Genomic DNA, 12,432 nt, shown 5'->3' on the forward strand with positions numbered 1-12,432 from the left:
TAATAATAATAATAATAATGGAGGTAGGCTGTCGTGATAGCATGTATCTCGACACTTCGACACTGAAGGAATCCCTACCTACAAACCTCATTTTTCCAGCTCCAGAATTGACTGTCCATCTTATTTAATATAGTTGAAGCAGGAAAGAAAAGTAGTAGGGCTCTGAAATATATGTAGGGTTAGGAGAAAGAATCACTGCATAGTTTCGTACATAGATTTTCTTGTTTACATGTGCATTGAATTTGATTTGCCTTAATCTGAATGAATTAAAAGCGGAACAGTTAGACACTGTGCTTGCTAAAATACGAAAACAGGGCAGACTATTTCACACTTTGGTCCACGTGTCATTTGTAGTGATTCTTTAATTGGGAATTTTGGGCCATGCCTGCAAGTTGTTCGTGATGGAATCCAGCTCCTTTTCCCATCTTGTATCAGTTCTACAGTTCTGTATAAGTTTAGATAGTAATACAGGGCAATTTGGGGGGGGAAAAAAAGTCTGTACTGTTCTTCTAGGAAGTGTGTAGAGGAGACTGAGTTGAGCCTATCAAGATAAACAAAAAGGAGACATTTCTGGTCACTTCAGCAGCTATACCACTTGAAGACAGACTGACCTATTGAACTTAATAGACTGACATCTGTGCTTCTAGTTTTGTAGCAAGAAGCTCAAAGCAGGGCTGAGGTTGAGTTGCTGGGGTGTCGAGTGGTAGTTCATCCCATTTGTACTAACTGAGTGCAAATTACCAAGGACTTCCAAAGTGTACAACTTCTATGAAGTAGTAGCACACTGACCAGGACTAGCTTCCTTTTTACATGCATCTGCTATGAAATGCTGCACCTTTTCTTCAAGATGGCTTTCACCATCAAAATGAAAATGTAAACACTAAATCAGCGGGAGTATCACCACAGAATCTCAAGGGTCTTGATTTGGTAAAGAAATACATCTAGGTCACTTGCCTAAAGCGTCTAAGAAACAGTCACTGGGTATATTTACACAAACTAACGATCAAAATACTAAACAAATTGGCAAATGTTCATGTATACTGCACTTTCTCAGGACAGACTGAACAGGACACACGGTTTGTCCCTGCCCTTAGACGAGCAATCTTCAGTGCGTTAGGAAAGCAAAGACCACAACTTCGTGCGATGACAGAACAGGGAATAGCAGGACATGTGGTCTTTCGGGGTTCAGACTGTGATGAAGATTCATATCAACATAATTAAATGTTTTTTGGAGGAAGTGTAATTTAAAAAACAGGAAGGCCCTCCACCCTCATAGGCCCATCGTCCTCATCACAGTGTGGAGGAGATTTGACTTAACCGGTTGCCTAAAACCTTGACAGTAGCAGTAGATCAGCAGCAATATCTGTACAGCCCCTAGATAATGTGAAGGTTTAGGAGATGAATGCTCAGGTGGTGCAAAATGTTCTTAATTAACTGATATCAACAGCAGTATTGCAGCGTACGTTAGTCAAAGAACTACCCCTTAAAAGTGGTGTTATGGCTGATGCACTAAGAAGCAGCTCTTCATGTGAGAGCAGCCGGTATGGAAAATCTTCAGCGTTACCTGCTTGAAACACAATCTATAGCAAGGCTGGACATTGCAAATGCACAGTAAATGCTGAAGTCATGAATGAGCTGGTGATGACTGATGGTCTAAATGCAGGTGAAAAAGACAATGGGATCATTCAGAGATAGGTTAAATTTTCAATCAAAGAATTTACGTTAATCTGCTAAGTTGAATAATTCAAGTGACATTCAAGAGCTTGCTACTTTTTGAGATACCAATGACTGCTTGCTTCCTATCCTGAAAACACCCCAAGAGAACTTGGGTGGCAGCCTGGCATTTCTAACTGTGGGATTGCCGAGGATGCAGGAATAGGAAGTGGGGAAGGGACTCTCCAAATTTTTTTGGCCAGCAAGTCACACGTGTTTTGGATAGAGCTTTGTGAAAGTTATTTTTTGTTTGATCTCATTTTTTATTTCCTATTATATAAGGGATGAAAATACTGACTATTAAGACTTTTGAAAAATACCTAAATATTTTCTTGGAAACTTTTGAAGATTGGCAAGATAATGAGTTCATTAAGTAGTGCACACTTAGCCTGGTTGCCTTCTTTTGAGTTAACTGCTTTCAGTGAATTGGATTTGTTAAGCTATCTGTTCATGCTTTGATGTGCCATTCTTTTGACCAGAGAAGTGGTGGTTATGGGAAGTTACCTTGTAACCAAATCTAGAGCAGAAAATTGCCCTGTCATGTGTACAAAACATTTGTCTCTGTCAGTATTTCTGTAAAGTAGATCCTGTGACCTCTTTCATAATAAACCCCATTGTGTAGCATCTACAATAAAGGCCTGAAGTTCACCTTGAAATGAACTGGTTTTATAGAGTGTGATCAAATAGGACACTGTATTTCTGTGATAGTTCAAGACCTAACGGTGGCCTTTCCGCAACATTTTTCCCCTTAAATCTGTCCACCTTGCCGGTTCCACAGCATATAGCCAGCACCAAAAGAAGAGGTTCGTGTGTATTATTTAAGCTACTGCACACAAAAAATTTTATGTTCTTTCCTTCCTCAAACGTCTGTGCTTATGAAGCCCTGATGTAGGAAATCTTTGACGAACACTGCCATGTAACGTTAAATGTAACGTTATTTGTAATGCTTACGCCCTAGTTACTTGAAATGCCTCGTGGCAGTATGGTTTGAAAGCTATAATATGTTTTGTTAACTTCTTAAAAGGTAATGGAATTACACTGGGTTGTTTTACTCCTGTTCTTCGGAAGTTGGTCTCGCTGCTTCTGCTGGTTGGCTGTGTGTTAACATCATGTTCTTTTTCCACAGAGAGGTGCTTGGAAGATCATGAGCTCATAGTTCAAGTTGAGTCCACAATGGGAAGTGAAAGTAAATTTTTGTTCAGGAAGAATTACGCAAAATATGAATTTTTCAAAAATCCCATGGTGAGTCTCATTACTTAGTTGTTTACACCACAGAGAGAGGGATGGATTGCAATAACATTGCTGGGCACTGTTATGTCTTAAACTTCTATTTTAAAAAAAAAGCGCAACCAACAAACGGAATTCTTTCCAAAGAAATGTTAACCAGTGTTTAAATTCCTTGTACTCTTCTCCCAGCCTAAAAACCTCAAGTGTTTTCAAGTTACCAAATATACTTGTTTCAAAATGGCTATTTTTATGTTGGAGAGTGACCAAGACAGGGAAATCTTTGTTGGTTTAAGAAAAACAATCAGAAGTGCAATTTATTAATTACCTTCAAAATTACTCGATTTGAAGCAAATTGATCGCATAGCATGCAGTATCCAAACCTTTTAATTTCTGACAGTAATAATTAAAAAAAAACCCTCTGGGTAATCCCTAAAGCACTTACTACATACAAGGAATTTCCAGTTTATCGTTATATACATTGAACAGTGTCTCATCTATGGCTGTGCTTTACTAGTGTGCTCTGCCTTCTTTACTGATCATAGTATCTCGCCCTCTCTATGTCCTCATGTATATCCATGCTTGAAAACTATAGTATGTCATAGCTATACTTATTCCTGGATTTGTAAGATCCTTTGAATGTTTGCAGTGTAACTGCTTATTTTGGGGATGATTTTTCACATTTTAACTAAACAACTAAGTTGGAGCGGGCTATTGACATGAACTGATGTCAGCTGGTGCAACCCATCTAGATAGCTGAAGAAGGATAATCCAGAGGTGGGTTAGGTGAGAACAGATTTTGGGTCAGTCAGGCATTTGTGGTGCCAGAGGAAAAAAGATACATGAGGTCACATGAAAACTCATTGCTGAAGTTACTGTGGATGATAAATTCATTCCTTTCCTCATAGACACTAATGCACAGTTGCTGCATCCTCGCATGCGTGCTTGCATGTACATTTGTCATCTGCTAGTGCTTGTTTCAGAGGCTGTGCCTTGACTTACTGTGTGAAACATTTCTGTACATGGACTGTTTGTAATTTTTCACTTCTGTTGATCTTCCCATCTGATAACCTATGAACATCTGAGTGTTGTACAGAAATTTTGGTATCATAGGAGCTAGCACATTCGTTTCATGTGGTATACTTTAATTAATAACAGAGCATGGGAGTAAAACCCAGAATGCTTGGCATTCAGTTCCAGGCTCCTGCAATCAGAGAATAAGTCATTCTTTTGGTGTAAGAATGTGAAGGCTCCCTATCCATTGCGTTAGCTGTTGCCATATGGCACTGTTTCTACTCAAGAGAGGCTGGTAAATGTTAGCTTTCATAATTCATTGTGCAACTTACCTGGCAGAAGGGTGATTCCTCTTCAGCCCTTTATGCCCTAAAGACTGAAATTTATATTGCCTGAAGAGTGATGAATGTTCTAAACTAGAAACATTTTTGTTGTGATTCATCTTGTTATAATCAGTCATTGTTTTATTTCAGGCATTTCTGCACGTCTTCATGCTTCAAAAAATGTTTAAAAACTTCAAGAATGACTTAATGTAATTGCTGTGTGTAGTAAATTCAGTGTACCGAATCATATAGGCATTTTAAAACATGGCAAATGAAAAGGGGAACTGGAGGAATAAATCTGACGTCTAGTCATCGATGTAGCAGTCAGAAAACTGTCTGACCTTTGTCATGCAAAGATTCCGTATGAATGAGATATTGTACCGGATGCCTGAAACCGAAAAGCTCTGTAGAAGCACCTGTTTATGTGTTAAACAATATTTGCTTCTGTGTTTGTGGGATGGGGGAAAGGAGGTAGATGTCTGCTTCGAGATTATTCAAATCTAGCATGTGAAGCAGGGCATGCGCCACAGAGCCTCGTTATTGCACAGTTCAGTTCAGTTATTTCATTTCATGGAATGTATGCTGACCTATCCTTACAAGAAAAAACACTGGGCTCTGTTATGTTACCCTGAAATACAAACATATAGGGATAGATTTTGCAAACGGCTTTTCTCTTGACAGATTGAAGGGTTTCAAGCCCTGAGCATAACCTGGCTGTTGAACAACCAAGCGAAAGCATCAACAGTCACACATGAGCTCTTTCTCATAATTAAGGTCTGCGAATGGCACTTCGTTTGGAGCCTCCTGAGGGACTTAGCAGGTTTTAGGGTCAAGCAGATACAGCACTGAAAGAGAGTGCTATCAAAGGTAAAGGTGTACAGACTGGAGATCTTGCAGCATCCCCACCTGAGACATCTTTTAATGCATTTGCATCTAGCTTACCCCTGTGAGGGTAGAGAAAACTTCTTATTCCTCCTGCTCTGCGTTTTCCACACGGCAAGTGGAGTTACAGAGAGTTTGTTCGCTGAACAGCCTTTCTGGGCAGAGCAGGAAGCCCAGAAATTTGGTGGCAGAATATGCAATAAGCAAGGAGTCACTGCATACCCAACCTGCAGGACCTTTATCCTGTCTTTTCCTAGAAGGTAGAGGCTGTTAGAGATCCCCAAAGGCCCCCATTTGAAGAGGAAGCGATGGGAAAATGCTCTTATGAAATGCTACATATCAGATATTTTAAAAATCCACATTCTGTCTGCATGGGCATTTGGTGAGCAGAAGGAAAGGAAGAACTGCACTTGAAAGCCCTAGTATTACTTTCTGTGTCAGGGAATCTCCCAATTGATTTAGAGTGATAGTTTCAAAAAATTAATGACCAGAAGAAAATTCCACTTGCTATGTAAAAGTGTTCAAATATAATGTGACTTCCAATGGTCTTCTCTTTTTGTGTCTAGAATTTCTTTCCAGAGCAAATGGTTGCCTGGTGCCAGCAAACAAATGGCAGTATCCCACAGTCCCAACTTTTGCAGGTACTGTAAGTTATCTGTATGCACAAAGAAAGTTTTGGAGCTGGAGGGGAGAGGTTGAGAGGAAGGAAGGGAGAATTCAAAGGTCTGGAAATTGCTGGTCAGAGAAAGATCAGTGTAGTGAGTTAGCATATGGTACTAATGCTGAAAATATCTGACAGAGCTCTTACCCAGTGGCATAGGGTGTAAGTTATAAACACAAAGTATTCATAGCTATGTTCATACATATTTGTTCCATTAATATTCAACTTACTCTGTGGGTACCTGGTTTGGCCACCTAGCATTGTTCCTAAAACAGTCTCAGCAGAAGTGTTTCTAGAAAAACAAATACACCTTATAGAAGGCAAATCATAAGTACTCTTCTGTACTCCACATCATAGCATAGGAGAAACTGTAAAAATGCGTGTGTACATTAGAAGATGGGCTTGAGATGTGAGAGGTCTTGCTTTTGTTTTTGTGTCCCATGTTTGTGCCTGTGAGAATTAACACTAAGGACCAACTTCCTCATGGATCAGCCAACTAGCTGCTCTTTTATATAGAAAAATAATTCCCTAAGAAGTAAGTGCAGGTAATTACAGAAAATTGTATGTAGTATTTGCGAAGTAATCCCGTTTAAAGCTCCCCAAGTTAAATTACAGGTGTGTGTGCCTTCTGCATATGTGTTGGTAGAGTTGAGTAATCTGCCTGGCAGTGGCACGTGCACTGAGTTTATACTGAAGTTTTGATGTTGCTGTACAGTTTCTTGCTTGCTCATGAAGGAACTGTGGTGGTGGCACAGTTGGTTGGCCTCCAAGGATGGTGCCGAAGAGTGGGCTACCTCTCTGACCAGTAACTCATTCACTTAAATCTGACTCTCTGTTTAAATACAACAAGTTTCCACTGACTTTTGAACCAGTGCACTCATTTTGCCCCGCAATCACTTCAAAATCCGTTAAATACTAGCTCACTGAGAAGAATTTAAAACGTTAGCTTCCACTCTCAGCTGGGAAACGAAACAAAAATCAAACCAATTTCTGGAATTAAAAATGAAAGTCACGTGCAATGAGGTTGCAATCAGGAACCAAAACTGGCATGAACAGGCATTGCCACAGACTGGTAGGAACAGAGGTGTTCACACCTTGGATACTTTTTCCTGCAGTGCAAGTGGAGAATCGAGTTTGCTTGTTAACATGAGCAGCAGGACTCCCTAAAAGAGTAAGATGTTCTTGAAGATGGAAAAGTTTCGAACCTAGGGTAACTCAAACAGTAGGAAAAAGGAAAGGAAAATCTTACAACCTTTTGAGATACAAGAGCTTGCTTCTGGGAAGGCTCAGTTAGGTACAGTCCTGGAGAACCATAAGTCACGGGGGTAACAGCGTGAGAGGATGATGTAAAGAGGATGGGTACATTCTCTTTGGTTCTTTGTTTAACCATAAAAAACAATCTTCCTTAAAGCATTTATATTAAATTCCCCTTTCCTTTCAAAAAACATACAGCCATTTTTCATAATTTCAGTGACAGTTGTAATTTGTTGAAGGTAAACTTCCTGCAGTCTGGTAGTCATTAAGCGTGTTGCATCTGAGGCCACCTCAAACATTGAGCAAGTGCGCTGTTTTTTTAATTGCACAGAAAATAGGGAAGAATATTAAACATAATCTCACAATATCAAATTTTTCATTAAGAGCTTAAGAGCTGGTATTTTTAGTCTTAACAATTGCATTAAAAACAGTGGGATCTGTTTTCGCTAGTGTCAGCCTGGCACAGATATGCAAAAAAGCTTGCATCTTAGTTTACTTTTGGCTTATCTAGCTGGACAGACAGAATATATTCTCCATTTGGTCCTTCCCTTTCACAGTTGAGAAGTGGATTCATAGTACAAATAGCAGGAAGATGGGCTGTTCTTTTCCATTCTGTTAGATGAGATGGGGAGGAGGACTGGAAAAAAAAATTAGGTTTTAATGCAACTAAGAATTCTGATACAGGGCACCGATTTTTTTTGTTTTTTTCCTGTGGGCATTGTCCACCAAATAATACCAAAACACAACTTTCAAGAATTGCAGAGGCATCTAGGTCAACCAGGTTTATGCATTTTTCTTCCTGCTATTGAATTTATTAGGAGTTTGGCATTTAACTTAATGTGAGCAAGCCTTCCGTTATTTAAAAATCTGGCCCATTGTAATGAGGGAGCAATCCATCAGTTCACTAACCATAGTTAATACTTCCTTCCTTTGATGTATCGCAAATCAAATTATTCCATATGTGGTCCCTCATTATGCTAAGAACTTAAATACTTCAGGATCTTGGAGTCTCGTATAATTGCTGACATTTATTTGACTGCTCTACGTTTCATTTTGAGTTAAATATTCTGTCATACCTCTTGTCTTGGGACAGGTACATGTGCTATATAAGACTTTAATGTGGGAAATCCTGAAATAGGCTGTTCCCATACTAAAACTTTGGGATAAAGTTGCAGATTTTGGCCAATGTTTCCAAGTTAGACTAGTTGGCAGAATTGTTGTGACAAGGTATTATTTTCTCTTAAGAATTAATAAGCTAACTTTGCATCACTTGAGGACAAGTGCAAGAAGAATGGGGATAGAGAGAAATGGTTAGCCTTTTGGAGTTTGAAGTATTGACACAGAAAACAGGAAAATGTCAGTGGCAGGAGGAGTTAGCCAGGTAGACGTAATGGGAGGAGCAGGAATATCCATTTTGATTGTAAATCGGTTTAAACACCTAGGTTAGTTTAAGCATAATGTGAAACTGCACCCGAAGTTCAGCAAAGTGATTTGCCATTTTGCTTCTCTGTTCTGCAAATACAGTGACAATTTTATGACCCATCTGTAGAACACAATCCTCATTTACATTTTCCTCTCCGACAGAACTTTTTAAACTCCAGTAGCTGCCCTGAAATTCAAGGTTTCTTGCATGTGAAAGAGCTGGGTAGGAAATCATGGAAGAAATTGTATGTGTGTTTGAGGAGATCAGGACTTTATTGTTCTACAAAAGGAACTTCAAAGGTAAGATTGAAAAAGAAGTTGCACAGTACTACCATGTGAAAGAATTTTCTGTTTTTACAGTGGGTATTTTTTGCTGGTTTTTAAATATCTGCACACAATGTTCCCTTTTTTTATCACATAGAAAAGGATAAGCAAGCCATGATCAAATGACAATCAAGCCCTGGGCTCTCAATTCATGAAAATAGCTATATAGCATTGTTATATAATAAAACCAAACTAGCCGGACAACATAATTGTGGCTACTGAAGTCGTGCTAACAAGGTTAGCAAGAGAAATCATGCTCTCCAAGCACAAGGTTCATGAATTTAGTTTAAATGATACCTTAAACAATATTTTATATTATCTACCTTTCAGATTTCTCAGGAGCAATGTAATAGGCTATGCCATTTTTAATGTGATATGTTTGAATAAGTATTTTGTCAGCTTCTTGTGTAAAGCACCTTCTGCTAGTAGGCTGATACTTAAAGGGTGACAAACCATGTCCACGTCAAGCTGCCCGAGAGAGGAGTGCAGTGTTCATACACTGCCCTCTGTTGGAGGTTGGTCTTGAGAGACTGCAAAGCTTGCAGCAAGATCTTCCAAAACCTTACTTACCTATGATAAAACACGTTATTTCCTCAGGAGCCAAGACATTTGCAATTGTTGGCTGACCTGGAAGACAGCAATATCTTCTCGTTGATAGCAGGCAAGAAGTTGTACAATGCACCTGCAGAATACGGATTTTGTATAAAGGTAATTTTTCTCATTAAGTTCTTCCAAAGTTCAAGACGGTGTTGGTAGCTCAGGGTCCCCCCAGCCCCCAGTTAAATGGGGTCTGTGTGTAAAACTCTGCAAGCATTTCTGTCATGAGGACTTGATCTTTAGTGTCTTTCATTTGGCAGGCACGTCCTGTGAATCTTGCCATCGTTTTATGTAACACTTTTAACACTTTATCTGGTGCTCCTTTGGCTTGGGAAATGTCTGTGCAAGATCAGCTCAGTGCTGAAGCATGGTGTGCCCGTGAAGTGGCCTTGGTTCACCTCACAGATGAAATTTTTTTTCCAAGTACTCTAATTGAATAAGAAAGTTTCTCTGGACAATGAGCACCAAAACTATATAGCAACAAAGGATCAAGCTCCGAGCGGGTGTAATTGTACCATTATTGTGGGCCAGAGGTTTGCATTTATTTAAAGGAGGAGTTTGTCTTGGAAAATGAAAAAAGAATAAGCAGTTGCTTTTGAGGATTTTAAAAACTGTTGAGCTGATGGATAGGTTTGGAAAGTATTTCAAAGCTCCATGTAATTTTCTGAGAAGAAAATAAGGCTGGCAGCTGGTTTTATTGACAGCAGTGAAGTAGTCTCCTTCCTAGCAGCCGTTCCAAGCTAGACAACATGGGTTTGCCTCAGAGAGTACAGACCGGCTGTGGGACAGATCCTGAACTGATGGAAGCAGATTTTCAGTAACCTTCAGTTACGGAAATTTTGGTTCTTCATCTCAAAATGGGGGCTCCTAAAACTTTTCACAATTTAAAAAAAAAAAAAAAACCCGCATGCCTTGGTTCTGGTTCTAGCATGGCCTGAGTACCTTGTTCCTATAAACTGCCAGAACTGCAGGGTATTTCAAAGCAGGCACTGACGTTTACCGTACTGGACCCAGCTGAGAAAGTGATTTCTTCCAAAGCATGCTCAGCTTCTCCTGAGCTTGAAGTCAGGGTGGTGTGAGCTTTTTCTGGCCAGTTCTTAGACTAATACTGTACCTGCCTTTGCTCTGCAATAAACTTACAGTGTTGTTGGTTTTCTACTGAATGTAGCTGACTTCCCTCTAATATTTTATAGCCCAACAGAGTGAGAAATGAAACTAAGGAACTGAGGTTGTTGTGTGCTGAAGATGAGCAAAGCAGGACGTGTTGGATGACTGCCTTTCGACTCCTCAAGGTACCTAATCTCTTCTATGTGAACAGAGCTACACCTATAGTTAAGTTGCATTTGTTGTTTTGTTCGTGAGAAAATACCTATATGTCCTTAAACATCATCTGCCTCCAAAATGATACAGCTAAGAGCAAATGCCAGGTAGACCTGTCCCTCCTAAGCTTTTAACGACAGGACTGAGCTCAACTCCTTCCACATATGAATCAAATACAATTTTAGTTCTGAAGCCAAATTTATGATATGTGAATTTAATCAAAAAACTGTTTAACAAGGTATTTGCAAGTTATCATAAAGCTAAAGAAAATGTTTTGATGATGGTAAGTGGTTATCTTAACTAGAACAGGGTGCTATCTGGAGCCTTTGCAATTTTTTCAGTTTTCTGAAGGTTCTATTAAAAAAAGTAACGAAAATAAGCAACTCTGTCTCTGGGTGACAGTTATTCATATCTGAGAGCAAACAATGAGATTTCTTGATAATATGGTAGGAGGCTTCACCATGTTTTTGAAACAAAATCAGCATGGAAGGAACTGAGGAGAAAGTTGACTATTTTGTGCTCTTACAAGCAGAGAACATGACAAATGTTTGCTACAATTGCCTGTTCCTCTCCCCGTGCAGACTGTCTATCATGCAAAACCCTGTAAGCTTAGGGAAAGCAAATCAGACTCCTAGGCCTGCGGGTAAAAACGCAATGCCCGTTCTCCATCTACATTAAGTAGTCACCTTCCAAACCAGAGCACATCTCTTTGAATGCTCTCCAAATATTATCTCATTTGTTAATTGTAAAAGATTCTGTGTTGCAGTACAGAAATTCCTATTTTAAGCTGTTACAACAGCAGGTGCACTACCCATAGGGTGGGCCAGGATGCAAGAAGCAATCCCAGTTATAAGATACCTCTTTGATTTCTGTGGAGCTGATGCCCCTGTTGGCTATCATAATCCGCTCTCCAGTTACTTTACTTGACTTGACTCATGTTTAATGCAGACTACCAATTATGGTAAGAGTTTTGGTCCCCAGGCAATTCCAAGTGCTTTTTCTCAGCTGTCCTTTACTTGCCGTATTTACACAGAATTTTGCATTGTGGGGAAAGTGCTCAAACAGAGGATCAGATAATTGTAGTGAATTGTGCCGTGAAGGTACCACTTGTTCTGAAGAAATTAGTTACACTGGTCGAGGCACTAATGTTCCTGAATGGCAAGGAAAAACCTTCACAATGTACAGAATTAGCTATTCTTACCAAATATGTAGACATGCATCTTGCTGTGATGGTTCAGAGGAATCTTTCTTTGCAGTGCGACCTGTGGCAGCAATGGTACTGTATGGCAGTAATTTCTATATACTGTAATATTCTGCATATAACATTCACCCTTAGGCAGTTAACACTAGGGGAAAAAAAGGGTTTGTTTTTAAGGAACACTAAAAGATGATTAAAGGTGTATAGTCAGGGAAAATTAAGTCTGTGACTGTGGCCGTGACCCTCCTTTTTATTTATCTACCGATTTAGCTTTCCATAGTCATATATTACCCTGTTTACAAAATTATATATACCATTTCAATTAGAACATTCAGTAAGCAGTGTTGCTGTACTTCAGCACTGTGCCTCTAGGGAAGGCACTGAGTAGGTGTTTTCCTACCATCCTAGTTACTGGTGTTGCTAAAATTTATCATGTTCAACAAGGAGCATGACTGGAATTCAATCACCTTATTTTTATAAAGGTGAGAAAAGTACCAAAA

General features: G+C 39.4%; 1 protein-coding gene across 1 annotated transcript in view; it reads left to right on the forward strand.

The window, feature by feature from the left end:
• Positions 1-2,839: 2,839 nt before the first annotated feature.
• The window catches only part of GRB10 (growth factor receptor-bound protein 10), a gene marked incomplete at its 5' end in the record, with an annotated part of 17,176 nt that continues 7,583 nt past the window's right edge, over positions 2,840-12,432 (forward strand). The window contains 5 exons of the mRNA XM_009584584.1: positions 2,840-2,955; positions 5,723-5,797; positions 8,656-8,793; positions 9,415-9,525; positions 10,608-10,706. Coding sequence (XP_009582879.1) covers positions 2,840-2,955; positions 5,723-5,797; positions 8,656-8,793; positions 9,415-9,525; positions 10,608-10,706 — 539 coding nt within the window. The remainder of the gene's footprint in view (positions 2,956-5,722; positions 5,798-8,655; positions 8,794-9,414; positions 9,526-10,607; positions 10,707-12,432) is intronic.

Source organism: Fulmarus glacialis, unplaced genomic scaffold (assembly GCF_000690835.1).
Source record: "Fulmarus glacialis isolate BGI_N327 unplaced genomic scaffold, ASM69083v1 scaffold12779, whole genome shotgun sequence".
NCBI lineage: Eukaryota > Metazoa > Chordata > Aves > Procellariiformes > Procellariidae > Fulmarus > Fulmarus glacialis.